General features: G+C 43.4%; 1 protein-coding gene across 1 annotated transcript in view; it reads right to left on the bottom strand.

Annotated features, from left to right (window-relative positions):
- Positions 1-2,154: 2,154 nt before the first annotated feature.
- The window catches only part of PRUNE2 (prune homolog 2 with BCH domain), a 203,298-nt gene continuing 184,507 nt past the window's right edge, over positions 2,155-20,945 (bottom strand). Inside the window, exons 13-16 of the mRNA XM_029920853.1 lie at positions 17,945-18,043; positions 14,150-14,188; positions 9,760-9,807; positions 2,155-5,505 (exon numbers count right to left, since the gene is read on the bottom strand). Of these exons, the coding sequence (XP_029776713.1) occupies positions 5,475-5,505; positions 9,760-9,807; positions 14,150-14,188; positions 17,945-18,043 (217 nt within the window). The 3' untranslated portion in view covers positions 2,155-5,474. The remainder of the gene's footprint in view (positions 5,506-9,759; positions 9,808-14,149; positions 14,189-17,944; positions 18,044-20,945) is intronic.

Raw genomic sequence — 20,945 nt, 5'->3', positions numbered from 1 at the left:
GAGGTATTTATCCAAGGGATACAGGTGTGCTGTTTCAAAGGTGCTCATGCACCCTAATGTTTATAGCCACATTATCAACAATAGCCAAAGTATGGAAAGGGCCCAAATGTCCATCGATGGATGAATGGATAAAGAAGCTGTGGTATGTATGTGTATACACACACACACACACACACACACACACACACACAATGGAGTATTACTTGGCAATCGAAAATAATGGAATCCTGCCATTTGCAACTACATGGATGGAACTAGAGGGTGTTACGCCAAGCAAATTTAGTCAGAGAAAGACAAATATCATATAACTTCACTCCTAAGAGGACTTTAAGATACAAAATAGATGAACATACGGGAAGCAAAGATAATATAAAAACAGGGAGAGGGACAAAACAGAAGAGACTCTTAAATATGGAGAACAAACAGAGGGTTACTGGAGGGGTTGTGGGAGGGGAATGGGCAAATGGGTAAGGGGCATTAAGGAATCTACTCCTGAAATCACTGTTGCACTATATGCTAACTCACTTGGATGTAAATTAAAAAATAATTGAAAAATAAAGGAAAAAAGTCAAAAACAGTAATTTTGCCTGGCCAAAGGGAACTATTTTGGATGAATGTGAGTGAAGCTTATTATGAGGCAAGTTAGCCTTATGAAGCCGTCTCTTTGCTCTGGGACGCCCACAGCAGTGGGAGGATTGGTAGGTACAACGAAAGGGTTCCAGGTTAATTAAACCCTGTGTGACTGTCCAGGGTGATGGGACCCAGGGTGGCTTTTTGCAAGATGCAGGGCACTGTTGCTACCAACACAGGGAAATGGTACAACTAAGAAGCTGCAGGGGAAACTAGCATCCATGGCTGAAAGCTGAATCTACCTTTATTTTCTTTCCTTGTAACTTCAGCCCATATTTTTTGATTTTGGGTTTTGAGTTGGCTTCCAATTTTGTCCAGGATCCCTGCTCCTGCCCCCTACTGTAACTAATGAGTGTGTGAAATCCTTACACGTGCATGGATTTTGTAGAAGAAAATATAAATGACACGAAGTCTTGAGTTTTTCTTCCTCTTCCACTCCACCTTATAAATATTGCTCTTAAGGTGTAGTTTGTTGTTGTTGTTTTAAGATTGTCTTTTTAAGAGGCACCTGGGTGGCTCAGTCGGTTAAGCTTCTGACTTAGGCTCACGTCATGATCTCGAGGTTCTTGAGTTTGGGTCTCACGTCAGGCTCTGTGCTGACAGCTCAGAGCCTGGAAGCTATTTCAGATTGTCTCTTTCTATCTGCGCCTCTCCTGCTCTTGCTCTCTCTCTCAAAAATAAACATTAAAAAAACAAAAGATTATCTTTTTAAGCACTCTCTACACCCAACATGGGGCTTGAACTCACAACCCCGAGTTCAAGAGTCACATGTTCTACTAAGCCAGCCGGGCTCCCCTAGTTGGTATAATCTGCCACGGGGGGGTAACCACCACATTCTACCCATCCTCTCCCCCAGTGCTGGACTCCAAGCCTGCCTCCAGTTCCCACCACCGTAGTGAGGGAAAGGTCCTGCCCTTCGTCTGACCATAGTCACTTCTCAGTCTTCGCCTGTCCTTCTTAGCTTCACTGGGGAGAGGACAATAGACTACCCACCAGGACTCATGCCTAGGTCAGAAGAACGTGCAGGATCTCACTTTCTGTAGAACAGCTTCTCATTTGATTCCTCCCACTACTTTCAGAGAGGCGTGGGCACAGATTCATTTGTTAGATTCTTTTTTTTTTTTTTTTTTTTTAAGGCACAGTGGTTAATTCCTAAGTCTGGTTTTGCCTGAAGGTGGCAGAAGTGGGAAGGGGCGGGAACCCCAAACTAAAAAGAAAATGCCATTAATGTATTTTGATATTAAAAGAAGTACATGCTGCCAAAAGGCAAAAGACAGAGAAAGGAGAAGTTGACAAAAATCAAGTAATCATGAAACATGGCGATGCCTCCAATAGGAGACACTGCTTCCCCAAAGGCTAAACAACACGAGTTGAAAGCTTAGGTCATTGAGGCAAAAATGAAAAGGGAATACATTGGGGTGACCAGAAAGCCAAAGTTAGAGCCAAATGCCAAGCTACCCTGATAGCCATGGAAGTCTCTTGCACAAGTGAAGCTAGAGAGAGTCTCGAACAGAGAAACAAAAGTCCATTAACTTGTGGAATCAATTTTTATTTCTGAATTATACAGAGGCTATATATATATTTTTTTTAGTATGGTGTTGTTATATATCTTTAGATTATTAATCCACGCTATTTAGGGAGACATCATTTAGTTATTTACCAAAACAAAGTCTAATAGATACTTTATTCTGAGCAATCCAATACATGGTAGAAAAACTTTCAAATATAGAAAAGATTAATTTGTGCACATCTAAATGTTTCTAAGGGAGCAAACTATGGAGGCGTTGTGATTAAATGGGTTGCAAACGTAGGACCATGACCAAATACTTAAAATGAGATCTTGATAACACAAACGCTTAGAGTAGTGACTTCCTCACACATGTCGGAGTAGGTCTTAGACAGTAACCCTATCACACGTCGTATGGCTCCACTAGGACCCTCGGGATCTTCTTCCACACTTAGCTATTGATTGCCCTCAAGCAAACTTTCTCTCTCCTCGACAAACTTCAGTGCAGATTTATGTTCTCTTTCTTAGTCGAAGAACTAAGCAAAGAGAAGTGGCACTTTGGGAAAACGATACTTTTGCTCCATGACCCTTTCATTCCCTTAACTACAAATCAGCAGGAAAAGCATAAAAAAGTTCCCAGAAGTCAGAACCAAAGCAAGAATGCTCAGAATGTAGAAGCTAGAAGGCTAGTGAAGTGAATGTTTACATCGGTCTACCTACCTGCTTAGGGAGGATTCGTTTTTTTCCCAGGATTCCTCTAGAATTCTATTGACTTGGATTGAATTTACACGGTGGCTTTTCTCTAGCACGTGCAATTAAATAGTCGTTTTAAGATGATAAAATAGCAGGTGCCTAGCAGAAAGGTTATGCAGCCCATAGAACAGCCCAAATGATAAAGAGTGACTAGGAAAGATGCTCAGAATTTCCATGTAGGAAGATGAAGCTTCAAACAGAACACAACCTGAGTAGTTTTCCATGAACAGGTTAGACAAGTTCAAGGGAAACGTGAATGGTGAAATTTTAGCTGTGTCTGGTTGACTAGAACAAGAGTCCTCTATCAGCGGTAGGTCCTCAGGCTTGCACACTGAACACAACACTGATTTTTTCATTCTTTCCTGTGGCTCAGGGGACCATGTAATTCGTCTCCCAAAATGGGACCACGGCTGAGCAAAAGGGAGCACTGTTAATAACTGTGCCAGAGCAACGGCGGTCAACGGGTGAACCAACCAAATATTAGGTCACTGGTCTTATGTCAACACTAAGCTCGGGGAGAGGCATAATTTGGGCTTCCAAAAGTGGAGCCGGCCTGAGAGAGAGGGTGTGTTCTAGGGTTTTTCTATTGGACGGAAGAGGTTAGGAGGGAGGTGACCCAAAAGAACACAGTTGGACAAGATGCTCAGCTGAAAGGGACACAGAGGGGGAGCTCAGTTAACTATGGCTTGTGGAGGAAAGAGAGCTGACCTGTGTGTATGAGAACACGTCTGGAAGGTGGGTGGGAGGCAGACGTGAAGCGAATAAGGTCAGCAAAATTCAGTCACCTGTACAAAGAGGTCTACCTCCAAGTGTTTCAGAGCTCATGATATCCAGGGCTCCAAGCGCCGCAGCCAGCTCTGCTGGGTGTAGTGATCACCCTGAGCCTCTGGTGGAATGCCGGTCTCCACTTCACTTTTATCATTGCCAGCGATCGGTAACAGGTGACATGGGAGACTAACAATGGACCCCAGAGTAAGTTCAGGTCCGAGGCAACACCTGGAAACAGCTCAAAGCCTTCTAAGCGGCCGTTGCTTTGGGTCATGTAAACATGCTGTGAGCCAGGGGCTAGGACTTGCTGTCTTTTTCAGCAGACCATTTCTCTTACTGACTCTGGATGCCAACATTTTCTTTTTAAAGAATAAATGAGTTTGCAGACTTAGACATTCTGAAGAAACTAATATTCAAATCCAAATGGCGGGGGTGGGGGGAGGGGGCTTAATAGGTGCGCAGGAGCAGTCAGGGCCCAGCAGACTTTCTCTACAAAGATAGTATATTTTAGGTTGTGGAGACCACACGGTCTGTTGCAACTGTTCAGCCCTGCTGCTGCGGGCCAAAGTAGTCACAGAGAGTTTGTAAACAGATTTGTGTGCTGTGTTTCAACAGAACATTTACGGACCCTGAACTGTGAATGATTTTCATGTGTCATGCATTATTTTTAAAAAAGCCTTTTTTCCCCCCAGCCCAAATGTGAAAGCCATTCTTCACGAGATGGCCATGTGAAAACAGGTGGCGTGCTAAGTTTGGCCACAGCTTCGCCAGCCCTTCTCCTGGAGGCCCACAGATTCCAGATCGCATTGGCATTTGAAAGGGCGTATGAAGGCTCCACAGAGGAGTTTTGCAAATGTAGTACATACTCATATTTAAGTTAAATGAGGATTTAAAGCAATTAAGGTGATTTAAAGTGATTAAAATGATCAGATTAAAGGGATTTAAAACCGATTAACTTTTTGAGAGAGAAATTTAGATAAATGAATGTTACCAAATAATGAATTTTGGAGTGAGTCACCTTACACTGGGGTCCTTGGCACTTAAAATGCAACATCTTGAACCAAGTTTACAGCACGAGGCACAGAGAGCTACCAAAAAACGGGGACACTGATCCTTCGGTCTCTCAGCATGGAGGTCCTCAACATTCAACGGAGAAATAATGATTTTTAAAAAGACCAATTCATGGACAACACGATACCCAGTTTGATAACTCAACTAAAACTGAGGTGAGTTAGAAAGCCTGGCTTCCCTTTGAGACTTAAGAGACAATTCATGAGGACAAGAACCAAGTGGGCGCTTGGCCAATGGTGGCTTCACCCCTGTGTCTGCTTCACAGCTCTGCTAAGCAAGCTCAGGGTCGAAAAGGCAGAGTTGCAGGAAGGTAACTTGCCTAGGGAGAGTCGAGCCCTCTGCGTTTTAAACCTAAAGTGATCACCAAGGAGAAATCCAGCTCATCTATGGAAATAAATCCACTGGTGAGGAGCAGTGGACAGAAGGTATCTTATGGGTCCACACCAATCTAAGATGAGCTGTCACCGGGGGTTAACACAATATCGAGATGGAAGGTCTATTTCCTGGCTAAGGTTCAACTGAAATCTTTGAGGCACATAATTGGCAAAATAGGAAAATACACACAATTTCATAAAATGTTAAGAGTAAACAAATTCCCGCACTGTGTTTCCCCTTAGAAATTTAGAACGGCACCAGGTAGTGCAAAGTGGAAGAAAGTACCATCGGCCCTGTCTCTTCCAGGTAGATAGGTTTCAGCAGAATCACGAAGCAGAAGAACATCCTTTTCTTCCGGATGGGGGCCGGACTAGGGCTTTCCTTTTAGCTTCAGGTCAATACTTAGGAAAAAAGGAAGAAAACAATGAGAAACAAGAGAAATTGATTAGGAACCTTTTCGTGATGGCTGGGAGTTGTATGTGTTTTGCTTTTTCTCTCCCAAAGGACTTACTGAAAAGAAATCATGCAAGTTTCTTATGCTGGAAAAGATTCAGTAAAACCCAACCCTCCCTCATGGTCAAGGCTTTCTCTAGAATATGGAATTTTTTTTTTTTTTTTTTACAAAACGGTTTCTGGAAGCATTTTACACCTCTCAAAATGAGCTAGGGAGGCAAACAACAACAACAACAAAAAAAACGGGTGTGAGGGCTCTTTTCTGAAGTAGATTAAGGCACATCGTTGCATTTTGGGAGTAAGAGGGCTACCTGTTTCTAGTCAATGACCTTTCCTTGTGGGACAAAATACATGATGTATCTGAAATAAGTAACGTCTGATAAATGCCCCATACGAGTCAAAGAAATAGAAAACACTTCCTACTCCCCCACCGAAGGAACCCACAGCAGTTTCCAGAGCCAAAGAATTTGCAGGACAGGTGTTACTCTACCTGAAGGAGACGGATTCTTATAACCAAAGAAAAGTTGTTTTTAAGGTCTAGTGGGTTCCCAACTACTTAGAAAATAATTCCTAAACCTCTTCGGGCCACTTGTTTCTCTCTTTTGCCTCTTAGTGAACCGATCACCACTTTCTGGCACCCACCAGACCAGAGAGCTCCAGTCTGTAGGCTCAAAAGAATTTCAGCCACAAGCAAAGGAAAACGCTATTTGGAAAAGGCCATGTGTTAAGTATTTGTGGATGTCACTTACACCTGCCTGCCCAGCGACTGCGGTTTGCCTGGGGGACGTGTAGCAGCTGGGGGGTGGGGGGAGGGGGTCCTTTGAGCAGCTTTGCAAATAAAGCCCCTGGTAACCCAGGTGCCTGCCCATCTAATTTAGGGTGGGTAATGTAGCTTTCTTTGACATGCCCTCAGTTCTACGGCTTATTAGCTTGGGGCTTTGGCTGAGTCACCTATGTTACATAACTTTCCATTTCTGTATCTGTAAAATAGATCAATCCTGTCTCTCTGGAGGCTTGCTAAGGATTAAGTCTCAAGGGTTTTCAATTGTAAGTAGTAGTAGTAGTAGTAGTAGTAGTAGTAGTAGTAGTAACATTAGTAGTTGTGGTAGAATAGTAGTAACTCAGGATCTTTTTAAAAAAATTTTAAATGTTTTTTTATTTGTTTTTGAGAGAGAGAGACAGTGTGAGCAGGGGACGGTCAAAGAGAGGGAGACACAGAATCTGAAGACAGACTCCAGGTTCTGAGCTAGCGGTCAGCACAGAGCCTGATGCGGGGCTCAAACCCACGGACCATGAGATTGTGACCTGAGTCGAAGCTGGACACTTAACTGACTGAGCCACCCAGGTGCCCCTCAGGATCTTTTTTTAAATGAGCCCTGATAAAAAATCTGAAAAAAAACAAATCCAAAAAAACTCATTACACCAGGACGCCCATTCTGAAACACCCCATTTTCAGATTGACTTTTTAAAAAAGATTTTTTTTATTAAAAAGTTTTTTAAATGCTTATTTTTAAGAGAGGAAGAGAGACTGAGGGTGAGCAGAGGAAGGACAGAGAGACGGAGACACAGAATCTGAAGCAGGCTCCAGGCTCTGAGCTGTCAGCACAGAGTCCAAAGTGGGGCTCGACCTCACAAGATCATGACCTGAGCCAAAGTCGGACGCTTAACCGACTGAGCCACGAGGCGCCCCCTAAAGATTTTTAACTAATCTCTACTCGCAACGTGGGGGCTTGAACTCATGACCCCAAGATCCAGAGTTGCATGCTTCACCAACTGAACCAGCCAGGTGTCCCCATACTGACTTTTTGGTAAACTTTTCGGGTTTAATTTTTCCCTTCAGCTTTTGGTAAAGCTGAAACATGGAAACCTATTGATGCAGTTTATGGAAGAGAAGATCATCAAAAGTGGATGATCTTTAATACAGGAAACCACACTGAAGATTAATTTTTGAGACCACAGTTATCTTGTGGGGCCATTGAAATTACCAGAAGTGCTACTAATTTAAGTCTCCCCAAGTAAGTACCACCTCCCCTGAACCAGATTATTTATGTAAAAATATTTTAAAAGTATATGCAAGTCTTAGGACAGGAATGAACAAATAAAATCCAAATTTGGAAGTGAAAGATACATGCTTTTTGGGAAAACAACTTTTAATCAGAATTGAGATGTGAAAGGATTCTTCCTGACCTTTGGGCAGATGGGCTTAGTTTTCTATAACCAGCCTGCCAGTGAGAAACCTTCTGATATTTTTACTCTAGGCCATTTTGGATTCTCACGTGTGTTAGATGAGGTTCCTGACAATACCGTTTAATGATGAATAAAAACTCTTGTGTTTTACATGGGGGCGGGGGGGGGGTAACTGTCCCTTCTTTCTCTAAGGAAAAGGAGGGGGGCATATTTCATTTGATTCTTGGCTTGACTGAGCTCCTTGAAAACACCCTTTGCTCCTTCAGGTTTTCCTTTCTATACTAGTTATGAAGGTGTAAAATGCTTCTAGGCAGGAACCAAAACAAACAGGCAAATAAAGCCCCTGATTCTTATACTAAGGAAAGCCAGAAATCCGGGGCTACACGCCAGCATAAGAACTCCTTGGCACTCTGGCCCCTCAGCCTGGATCAGAATATGCTCTAAGCAGTGGGAAGTAACATTAACCTTTGCGGAAGCCCTCCGACCCGCCCCGCCCCGGCTCCCCACCAGCCCTGGAATGAACGCAAACAAGAAGCAGTGCTCTCCTGTGTGCGGCTTCCCCTCTCCCTCTTTGCCCTCTTCCCAACCCAGTCAGCTTCCATAACAAACAAGGAACGAAACAAATGAGACAGGCAAAGGAGTGGGTAAGCCCGAAGATGTTGTAGCCATAGGCCTTGGACAATCCCTCCCTGCGGCTCGTTAGCTGCAGGCCCTGGGCTCCGCCGTAGGGGGCGCTGTTTTGCTGAGAGGGAACATTTACAAAAAGAATGACTTTCTTTTTGTCTTGCAGAATTTCTACATGGCAATTTGCTTGAAGCAACTGTCTTCATCTCAAAGAGGCGGGGCAAGCGTAACCTTCTGAAAAATAGCTGTGTGATTTCAAAGGTCCCCTTACAGCGTTTGCTCTTTACTCTTTAGTGGGGACCTTCTCTCTGGGGTTTCTGTCCATAAACGTCTTTAAACCGGTAGGTCAACATGCCCGCCACAGAGCTACCACATTATGATGTCCCATTCTTGCTTTGGACCTTGAGGGAAAGGAGGTCCAAAGAGAGCAAAACGTGACAATAGCTGACCCATTAAGGTCTGATTTCTGCCCCTCCTGGATTCCTGGGAAGGGCAGTGTTAAGTTCTCCGCAGCTCAGATCAGATGAGCAGCCCTTAACTGGGTGGCCCAGTTCCCTCTAGGAGTATGTTGGTGACCACACTTCATTTCCCCGAAATCGACTTGGCCAATAGTCAAACTCTGTTCTCGGAGACAACTGATTGTCTTTTTCTGGTCTAACCAAAGTTAGATCAGTGGCTGCACACCCATTCGAGAATTATGACCGCCTCTCTGCTTTCAAAACCACTGGCTTGCAATTATAGAAGCAAATCCCAGCTCCAGGACACTTTTACCACTGTAAATAAAACGTTGGACTGGTCAAACAATCTCTCTATGCCACTCTTTCCGTATCTGTAAAATATACCTCCTGGGATTATTCTGAGGATGAAAATCAGATAATGTGCGTGAGGCTTTCCCCACAGAACCTGGCAATAGTGAACCTTCACTCTGTGTTCGATTTCTGTTTGTCACAGGATGAGGCCAGATGGACTAGATCATTCTACAAGTCCCATCCAGACTCCGTTGCCTCTTGGGATTTTCAAAACAAGGGCATTTTCTCCCCCATCCACTAAAATATGAAGTTCAAACGGAAGTCCCAACTTGCACTAAAATAGATGAAGTAACTTAGAAAGCAGAGTTGCATTCCTCCTGCCCAAATGCTCCTACATCTGCCTCTAATATTCATTTCCTGCTCATTTTTGGATTGGAAAATAAAATGCCAACTAGACTTCAGTTGTCCTTAAGGAATGTACTAGTGATCATGAAAGACCGTGTGAAGCCGGCACAAATTTAAGTTTCTGATTTGAGAAATAGAGAACATGAAAGCTGAACATCTAAACAGAGTTTACCCAGTCCTTGATGCATTTTTTTTTCCCCATACAATACAAGTAACCACATAGCTGTGAATTCTTACTCCTTCTCCATAGAAGACACTTCTGGATCATTGTAAAGGCAGCTAGTTCTGAGTGCAAGGGGAAAAAATAGGAAGCAAGTAAACATTTTCTCCACTGTTCCCACTTTGTAAACACAGCACTCCCCTGTATTTTCAACTGTGTGATGTTGTCTGGTTGCTAATATAGAACAAATCTACACCTGATTCTTTTACCAGTGGTTTGGAAAAGTAGCGATTGCCCCTGATTTAGGAACGTAAAAGGAAGATTGGAAATTCCAAACAACTCCAGGGGGGTCTCTTCTATCCTGGTTATTACTTCCTGGCTTTTCAATCTATCTCATTCTGAGATCATGATATTGCAAATTTTTATTTGTAACCCAAATCATATACTTTATACACGATGGACAGTCCCTCTCAAGCAGCCCCATTTTATGTGCACACGAACAGTTAACTTTCAGTTTGCAAAGAATGAGGATTTTCCTAGACACTACTAAGAAGAAAATGCCAACGTCAGCTTTCTTTGTTACAGAAAAATATGGAGATGCTGACTACAATACAACTGAGCTGTGCTCCAGTGCTAGAAGTGAATCCTAAGATGAACCTACCCTGTGTCCAGAGAAGAAAAAAAAGTGTAGCCATATAAAATAACGAAATAGCTTTGTTATGATGTATGAATGTGTTCGTGCTTTTGGTGTGATATTAGCTGCTTTCAGATATTCCATATTGGCGGAATTTTTGTTAGCGGATTTCAAATGTGCTTTATGTTAAAAGTTGAAATTAATCAGAAATTACTTTCTCCCCTTTGGGAAGAAAACGATAAAATGTTTTATTACTGGCAAACAGACTATTTAAAGAGATTCTATGCTCTTTTTAAATGAGAGGTCCTTTTGTGATGTGAATAATTTCACATCTGAAATCTGCTCGAACACGAGAGGTTCGGTTACTAACAGCAGACATTTTGTGGAGATGGCAGAAGACTATCTCCCTGGGAAGGGCAGAGGGCTGCTTCCCTCCACCCCTCCACCCTGCTCACTGGTGGTCAGGTATTTTTTTTTTTTTTTTGATGTTTACTTTTGAGAGAGAGGGAGGCAGAGCGTGAGCAGGGGAGGGGCAGAGAGGGAGACACAGAATCCAAAGCAGGCTCCAGGTTCTGAGCTGTCAGCACAGAGCCTGATGCAGGGCTCGATTTCACAAACCAGGAGATCATGACCTTGGCTAGAGTCAGATGCTCAGTCCCTCAGTTGGCTGAGCCACCCAGCTGCCCTGGTGATCAGATATTTTTACAGAGGATTTTGGCAACTTGAGTGAACAAGGGCAGTCAGGCCGGGGTTGACAGTATGCCAGAAAAACCTAGCAAAGCTGGAGTAGAGTCGAGAAAAGGCATTTTTCTGAATCTAGCTTTTCTGTTTTTTTTTTTTTTTTAACTTTGCGTAATCCTGCCCATGAAGACAGTAATTTGCAATCCATTTAATACTGTCACTCTAAAGGCCGCTGATGGATTCTTGACCATCTTGAAAATAAGAATGGCTCTCTATACACGGTGAGTCCTTTGAAAATATTTTCTTTCCTGTACAGATACCAAGTTTTAAGGCAGGCTGAAGAAAGTCAAGAGGAGGCGGTGTGCGACTATGTGGGGAGAAGGTGAATGTTTGAAAAGAATGCAAAGCAACAGGTAGGTTCTGTTCCCTGACAAGGCGTAGGTTTGTCTTTGGTTAGAACTAGCCTGAAGCTTTCTACTAAAGGTCACGTGGAGTCAGGGTGTGTCCGTTAAAGGAAAGCCGGCTGGGTTACCTGGCTCCTAAATCCCAACCACTGATCTGCAGGGACCGAGTTTTCTGGGCCCCAAATCGTCACATGTCGTCTGTCCAAGGATTTGGGAGCCACTCCAGAGGCTGAAAGGTAGCTAAGGAGATGTAGTTATCGGGCAGAAATGGTAGGATTCAGAGGCATCTCGATCCTCCATGGGGCCACTAGAATGAAATTCTTACTTTTCCGAATGTGCCAATATCTTTCAATTCCTCACACATGTGTATCATCAAAAAAGTAGGCTCAGCTGGAGGGGAATTCAGACCGGTGGATTACCCACTGAATCCAAAGTAAGAGCGTAGACTCCTATGACAAATCTAGATCTTTCTATTTAGGCTTTGATTTTAAGGTGGTGATTCTCAGAGCATGGACCCGAGCTAGGCAACATCGGCGTCCCTGGGACATGTTAGCATTCCAGATTCTCAGGCTTGCTGACTCAGACACTCTGGGCGGGAGACCCAGGACACCGTGTTTGAACCGGTGTACCCGGTGATTCTGAGGGGCAGCAAAGTCTGAGAATCACAGCTCCACAGGGATGAACTTAGTCTTAGGCACATTTGTCAATTTATGGAGCAGAAATTTCCCGAGCATCTACTATGTACTAGGTATGCTGGGTGCTTCCTTCAGGAAGAAGATCAAGACATCTCAGGACCACTTGAGGCCACTTAGATATCTAGGGAGAGTTCATGGGTGTAGGGAAGAGAAGGAATGATTGGAGGAAAAAAAATAGGAGAAACCAACACAATAATCCCCAAATGATAACTGTTTCACCATGGTAGCTAAACAGAAGGGTAGAAATATGGATGGGGTGAGGGTGGGAAAGTCTATTGAAAAAGGCAAGGTTTTAATGGTGATAGTGAAAGAACGTGGCAATATGACTCCATAATGAGTTTGGCCAGAAAGCTACTGATTTCCCTCCCTGCAATCTTTTGTCTTGGAAACACCTCCTTAATTTCATAAGGATGAAATTCTTACTTTTTCAAAAAATCTGAAAGAAATTCATTGCTCTTTCTGCCTCTGGGGAATGTGACACAATGTAAGTTGAGGACAGATAAATGCTAACAGGGCACATTACGCCAACATATGGTGCCTTGGTTCCTAATGTCTTCCTTTCTTTCTTTCCCAGCTTCGGGTTTGTAACAGACTACAAAGATTCTGTTAGAGTAGAAATGTAAATACTTTTGAGTATTGTTAGTCTACAGGGATGTCCTCTATCTTGAAAGAAAACCACGGCAGCATAGGAATATTCTAACATTAAGCTACACTGTGCTGACATTTCTAAGACAAAAATCTCTCCTCAAATTTTATTTAATTTTTTTTTTTTTTTAAGTAAGTGCTATGCCCAACATGGGGCTTGAACTCACGACCCTGAGATGAAGAGCTGCATGCTCTTCCGACTGAGCCGGCCAGGTGCCCCTTTTCCTCGAATTTTAACTCAAAAGATCTACACTGTGGGCAAATAATTCTACAGAGTACCTGCAATAAAAATGTGCTGTAGGAAAAGCATATCTCAATGAATTGTTCTCATGGAGAATTGGCATTTACATCTATTCAGGAAAAAAAACCCTTATCTATTCAGAATTTGTAGCTGGTTGGACGTTGCCCAGCTTCTGCTTTTACACTGTTAAAATGGGAACTAGTTATAAATATTAATGATGTAGGCAGTATTTGAAATGGAGAAGCTTTAATATAGTAAACATTCCAAATAGTACTTGTCTGCTCTTGACATATAGGGCCAGAAAAGATAGTTTTTGACCTTGGAAATAAGAGAAAATTACTGGGATGTTCTCGCAAAGCAAGGCTGAGTTGATTTTCTGCTGCTGGGCTATTTTACGACTCTCTGGGGGACAGAGATGCCAATAATGTCAGTCCAGTGGAAAAAGATGATCCTCATTTATAGTTTATTGCCCTGTTCAATGTTGATCCATTTTGCATCTAAACCAATAATCTTATCCTAACATTCCTTTATAAATCACCTACAGAAATCTAGCTTTGCAAGTGTTCTTGGAACTGGTTTACACTTTACCGGCTCCATCATTAAATAATTAGTTGAATAAAATCATCGGCATATATCGTTTCATTAAGGTTTTGCCTTCCCAAACATTATACTTGAATAACAGTGAATAATGATTCTTTTTCTCTTCATCCAAGTAGCTCTGAAGCTATTTAGTGGAGCAATATTCCAAGTCACTAAATAAGGGGCTTAAAAAAACCTGGAAAGTCATGAAATTGGTTCCATAAACACGTTCAAAGTTTGACTTGTCATCGTTTTGCTCTATTCAGATGAATTAATGGGCTTTTGTTGCCTCAGAATATCTAACAATGCTCTGGATGTTATACCATATGTGACGGTGTCTAAAATTGCATGTACGTTTCAAATAAAACAGTAACAAGCGTGTTCCTTAAGATAACCAAGATCACAGGGAAAGTGGATTGTAGTACAACTACCGGACATGGCATTGAATGTGGGACAAAGGGGACCCTTTAAAGTGCAGCATTCTCCTTAGGATGCGAGAATAAATCGCCAGGCATGCAGATTCTCCCAACTCATTCCTGAAATGCAAGCCAACATCACGCCAGCCGCCCAATGAAAACCAAGTCTTACTTAGCTGCTTCGGATGCTTCCCTCAGTTCTTCATCCAGTCTGCACGAGCAAAAATTATCGGTGTGGAAAAGAAACAGAAAAGAAGCAAGCAGAGCGTGAGAGAGTCACTCAGCAAAGCAGAGCCAAACATAAGTGGAGCATATGTGCTTTTAAAAACCGTCCTTTGGAGCACAGAGACACGCTCCTTCAGTGAGAAATGGTGCCGTTTCCTTCCATTCGGTGTTTCTGCATGTTTGTTTATTTTGCAAATTCCTTCATAAAGGAAGGTGGATGCAGGAGTTGCAAGGAAAGCAGAAACATGCTGGCTGAGTAAAGCTGGTCTGTCGGGTACAGTTAGAGATAGCTTGCAGCCTGGGCCAGCTCAAGGGTGAATCTGGTTTAGTGGGTTTCGGTTGCAAAAATCAGGCTGACCTCAACAGCTCTGCACACAAGACAAAGACCAGGAATGGTAGGCAACAAGGGACGGATAGAATGACTTCTTGCTCTGGTAGCATGTTGAGGTCACCCACGAGTGAGACACAGGGGCACACACACACAGCGGGTCCAGCGCGAACTGTAGGTCAGGAGATTTTACCTCACACTTCTCTTATAAGATCTCTCTTCATCGTACCTTACGGGATAAAAATGAGCATGATGAGCCAACAGATGGAGAAAATGACAGGTACAGGTTGTGAAGAACAGACAGGACATGAGAGAAAAAGCCTACACCCCAAATTAATCAAATTGCCTTTACGGAGAAAACTTCTTTTCGTCTGATACAATCAAGGAGTTCGAACTCCTAATTAGATTCAGCCAGTCTTCATTATTCGCAGATTTTGTGTTTGCAAATGTGCCTGCTTCTTGCATTTTGTTTGGGACCCCCCCCAAATCAGTACCTGTGGTGCCTTTATGGTGACTCGCTAACTTTCATGAGTGGCAAAAAATTTGAGCCACCAGACGCACACGTTCCCAGTCGAGGCCCAATACAACAAGGCCCTGCCTTCTCACTTTAGCTCAGGCTCATTTAGGGCCATGTTTTCCCTGTTCTTGTGCTTCTTATTGGGGATTTTGCCATTTAAAATGGCTGGCAAGGAGGTGCTGGTGTCCCGAAGCACAAGGCTGTGATGTGCCTCCTCAGGTATATCTGTGCATCGGAGAAGCTTTGTTGGGGCAGGGGCTACGGTGCTGTTGGCCACGAGTCAATGTTAGGGAGTCAAAAATATACATCAAATCAGGTGTGGTTCTGCGTTAATTGGTAAATGAAAATTCACCAGGTGTTTGCAGGAACTCAGCCCTGGATTTTTTCCTAGAAGCAACGGTTCGAAATGTAGCGTTCTAGAACTCGATTGTCGCAGCACAAGAATTAATGGTCATGAATGATTATAAGTCTAATTCCAGACTGGGCAACTTTTTCTTTCATGTAAGCCCTGGGAGGACAGGCTCTGTCAGAGCTGACTACTGGTTTAGATTTGGCCGAAATCAGATTCTCCAAAAGTTATTCAGTGATAGGAAGGGCCTGTGGTTTCTGTCCTTTTGAAAATGTCATTAACATGGAAATGAGACAATGGGGGCCAGGAACCAAAGTGACAAAAAGGACATTGAGAGACCATGGACTGCAAACAACGAGAGGAAACACGGACACACGGAGAGGACATGGAGGGCTGGAAATGTCTCCCTCCAGAAGAAAATCTTCCCAAATGGAACCCTTTCTCTTTAAGTAACTTCTCCCAAATGGACTCATTGAAAACTGATGGGGGTCAATGAAAGAAAATTGCCTTGGACACGTTTAATTTCTCTTTTAAACTTTCCCACAAGGTAAGTCTCTAACAACCTGATTATAATAACATTCTAGATTGCCAACTCATGTCGGGAAGGCTCTTGAATACGTTATGCACATTTTCATCCAATCCTTGGGGCCTTTCTATGAATAGCCCCTTCCCCACTTCCTGGATGCTGCAGCTGAGACAGAGAGAGGTTTAATGTTTGCTTATTTTTGAGGGAGGGAGGGGGGAGAGAGAGAGAGAGAGAGAGAGAGAGAGAGAGAGAAAGAGAGAGAGAGAGAGAGTCCAAAGTGGGCTCTGCACTGACAGCAGAGAGCTCGATGTAGGGGCTGGAACCCACAAACAATGAGATCATGACCTGAGCCCAAGTTGGATGCTTAACTGACTGAGCCACCCACGCGCCCCAAGTTGGAGAGTTTAATAGACTGCCTGAAGCCTTAGAGACATTGGGGGTGGACAGGGAGATTCAAATCTGAGTCTCCAAAACCCATTCTTTTCTTTTTCTAACTGCCATACCCCGGAGGCATTGCTGTATTTACCTAGAAAGTGCCCAATGCTCATTTCCATTTGAAGAGAGAAGGTTTTTGTCATCTTTTGCAAAGGGAGGTAAGTACTCCAGTAAATTTACAGAGTAGGAGTGGATCTTGGAGATGGGGCTGTACCTTTTTCCGGTAGGACGGAGCTGTGAGGGAAGCAGGGTGTGGGAGTCCTAGAAGTGAATGAGGGTCAAAGGCACTGGTAGGATTATCGGAACACTGCTTGATTCGGCCGAGCCAACTGGCAGTTCTAAGCCAAATCACTATCCTGTCTTCACCTCATGTCAGAAAGAAAACCAAATGCATCTACTCCTGAGCTTTGACTTTCGATAGACACTTTAAGGGACGTCCAGGAAACTAGTAGAAAAGAGTATGGGAATTCCTGCCAGGCTGACCTGGGTCTGAATTCTAGTACCATCTCTTCCTTGCTCCTGCTTAGATTTTACACAAGTAACTTTTTTTTTATTGTTAGCTTCCCTCACCTGTACTTGCGGGTTTACTGGGACGGTGGTGGGGGTGGGGATTAAATACATGATCTAACTAGAGCCCTTCTATGCCTGATACAGGATTGCCCTAAATTCAAGTCTTCTCCTTCCAGTTTCTCTACCGTCCTCCCCTTCCCTTTCCCCCTTCCCTCCCTCCGCCCCCCCTTTTTAGTGAAGGGATTCTTTTCTGAAAGTGCAAATTGGGAAGTCCATTTTGCTATCCATCTTATGGAGGAAGACGGGTACCCTTGTCTGCCTCGTTTGTTCTCTTTGAGCTAAGAGTTAAATGCCTCCCATTTTCTATCAAATTAAAAAAAAAGTGAATCAGACACAGAGGAAGAAAAGCACAATCCACAGAAAACAACGGTTCTTTGCAACAGCGAACCAACTAGGAGCGTTCCCTGCTCCACATCCGCACTTTTAAGGCGCTCCAAGCAGCAGGTGTTGACTGTTACCCTCATTATCGTCACAGCACCATCCAGCGCCCTCGGGTCTCCATGCTGCTGCCCCGGCTGCTAATTGCATTGCCCTGAGGAAGGGGAGCATCCCTACCCACGCTGCCCACCACTCGGCCTTACCTTTCACCTGAAGGGACCCGTGAAGAAAAGGGATTTAGAAGAAAACAGAGAAAGGATAGTTTATTTTTTTCCTCTTTTCCTAGGGCCATGCAGGTAAATTACTCCCCATAAGGCAATGTGCCCGTGAGAGAGGGAGACCCGGGTAACAGGTGTACTGATTTATGTTCAGTCTGTGGTCTTCAAAATGGGAGCAAAATTCAAGGTGAAATGAGCAATGATCGATCACCCCAGAGAAGAGTACATGAAAGAGGTTCTCAAAGAACAGAATAGTTCTCTATGGGTTATGAGAAAAAATATCCATCGACTGGAATATACTTAGTATTTACTTTAAATAGAATGAATGACATTTCCCCAGTATTCCTGAAATAAGTTGTTTTCCAATCTCCTCCAAACGGGCAGTATTTCTCACCAAATCTTGGAAACCATCAAGACTTACTTGATGATGCTCTCTGGAATATGGATGCAGTCCATTGGGATCAGCGCACTGAGTTCTGATAAGCTATTGACATATTTAATTTTACTGCTGAATTTTGAGCTAAAAAAAGAGAGAGAAAAGATATCATTAGTGTCTACTTCATTCCTTCCAAGCGTATTGCCTCTTCTTGAAAATCCTGAAAAACTTAACACATTGGCCCAGCTCTTACTAAGAGGGCTGCACATTTGAGTGGGTACAATATGCCACATACCGTTTTAAGTGGTTTATATGTATTAACTCACTTGTTTCTTCTTAAGCTAATGAGTTGGCTTATTCTCTCTTTTTTAAAAGAGGCTTCTAGTGTTCTTTTTAAAATATATTTTAAGTAAACTCTATACTACATGTGGGGCTGGAACTCACAACACTGAAATCAAAGGTTGCATACTCTATGAACTAGCCTTCCAGGCACCCTCATTATTCTCTCTTTTTTTAAAGTTTATTTATTTATTTTGAGAGGTGAGGAGGGGTAGAGAGAAAAAGAGAATCCCAAGCAGGCTTCACACGTCAGCAGAAAGCCCGACCTGGGGCTCAAACTCATGAACTGTGAGACCATGACCTGAGCTGAGGTCAAGAGTCAGACACTTAATGGACTGAGTCCCCCAGGTACCTCTAATTCTTTTTTTTTTTTTTAAGGATAAGGAAACACGACACACAGAGAGTTAAGTCTTTGCCTAAGGTCTTGCCTTAGGTATATGGTAGAGCCTGGATTCAAACCAGAGAAGAGTCTACACTCTTTTATTTTTTCAAGTTTTTATTTTACTTATTTTTTTAATGTTTTATTTATTTTTGATACAGAGAGAGACAGCATGAGAGGGGGAGGGGAAGAGAGAGAAGGAGACACAGAACCGGAAGCAGGCTCCAGTCTCTGAGCTGGCTAGCAGCACAGAGCCCGATGCGGGCTCGAACCCACGAACGTGAGATCTGACCTGAGCCGAAGCCGGAGGCCTAACTGACTGAGCCACGCAGGCACCCCTCAAGTTTTTATTTTAATGCCAGTTAGTTAACACAGTGTTATATTAGTTTCAGGGATATAATATAGTGACTCAACACTTCCATACATCACCTGTGCTCACACACGTGCCCTCCTTAAATCCCATCACCTAGTCGCCCATCCCCCTCAGAGTCTACACGGTTGACGGGCACATCACGTGGCCTCTCAGTGATTTCTGCCACTCTCCACAGTCATTGGTTTATGGTTTGTTTGGCTTTGCTTGTTTCTTTGTTCTTCACAAACAAAAAATTCTTGTCATTAATTCATTCAGACTCTTCCAAGGTTGATCTGTTTTATTTTATTTTTTATGTTTTTGCATGTTTATTTATTTCAGGTGAGAGAGAGAGAGAGCGATAGAGAGCAGACAGAGGAGGGGTGGGGGTGGGGGAGAGAATCCCAAGCAGGCTCTGGGCTATCAGCCCACACTCTAGCTCACAAACTGTGAGATCAAGACCTGAGCCAAACTCAGGGTCAGATGCTTAAATGATTGAGTCATTTACCCCGAGGCTGATCAATTTTAAAAGTATATGTGAGACACCTGGATGGCTCAGCTGGTTGGGCGTCAAGCTTTGGCTCAGATCATGATCTCGAGGCTCATGAGTCCAAGCCCCATGTTGGACTCCCTGCTGTCAGCACAGAGCCCGCTTCAGATCCTGTTCCCCTCTCCCTGCCCCTCCCCTGCTTGTGCTGTCTCAAAAATAAATAAAACATTAACTTCTTCAATTACGTGTAAACTCATTTTCCTCTTAATGTTTTAGTTAAAAAAATTTTTTTTAGTTTTTTCTTTTTTTAAGTTTTAGCTAGAGCGTTTGTTCCAGATGGACCTAAACCATATTCCAGTAACTGGATCTGAATTAGAAACAGCTTTCATCGACATGTTATCATGCTAGATGTGTGTAGAAGCATATAAGACAACAAGAAAGGATATTCTTGGAACTGATCAAGGAATGTGCCTCTGGGGAAAGGAGTTCGCAACAGAAACTCGTAGTTGTTGAAGGAAGAACCTGGTCTCATCGGTAAGGTTTGGATGTTTTATAAGGAGAGAGCTTTTGTGTATTATTGGTGTAATTGCAAACTAATTTTTAAAATGTGTCATTCCACTTGAAAGGGAACTTAACTGAGCATTGAACTTTCTGGAACGGTTTCTGATAGAAAGACCTCTCCAGTCTCCAGATCACGCTGAGCCATCTGCCAATTGTACTGCCTTCTGTTCAACTACTGTGCATTCTAGAAGGAAGGTTTTGAAGGGTCATTTCTCTGTACTATTATCTTGCACGTTTTACTTGCACTCTGACCCTGGGTCACTGGCTGTGACTCGTGAATAACTTGTGTCTCCACTTCTCATCCTCCTGGCAAGTCTTGGGTGGGCCCACACTACCAATAATATGCTACATGAGGCCTCTTCGTACCCCTGGATTTTCTGGGCTAAGTTCAGGTTTTGATTAAAGATCAAGTGGGTGGAGGGGGAAGCCTCCAGCTCCAAGGTTATGTTCACTTGAACGTACAGTTCTCTGAACACGCCATGTTGTCCCTTTCTTGGTGCGTTTGGACCTGCTCTTTCTACCTGGTCTCAGCTAGTCCATCCTATGGGTTCTTCAGAACTCACCTTGAAGGCTCATTCTTCTGGAATACCTCTCTTGATACAGGCTCTTGACCTTTACTCTACCTGTTATCCCAAATTCACCCTCACTGTGAATCACCCCCACTGGGCTTCAGTTGTATCCTCTACTTTCCTTGCTTACTTGTCTGTGTCAGCAGCTACGTTTCTCAATCTCCACCTAACCCAGTACTTGCCATAGACAATTCATTAAAAAAAAAAAAGGAATTTATGGGGTGCCTGGGTGGCTCAGTCAGTTGAGCGTCCGGCTTCGGCTCAGGTCATGATCTCATGGCTGGTGGGTTCGAGCCCCGCATCAGGCTCTGTGCTGAAAGCTCAGAGCCTGGAACCTGATTCAGATTCTGTGTCTCCCT

This window comes from Suricata suricatta, chromosome 13 (assembly GCF_006229205.1).
Source record: "Suricata suricatta isolate VVHF042 chromosome 13, meerkat_22Aug2017_6uvM2_HiC, whole genome shotgun sequence".
Classification (NCBI taxonomy): domain Eukaryota; kingdom Metazoa; phylum Chordata; class Mammalia; order Carnivora; family Herpestidae; genus Suricata; species Suricata suricatta.
This window is presented reverse-complemented; position numbering and strand designations above follow the sequence as displayed.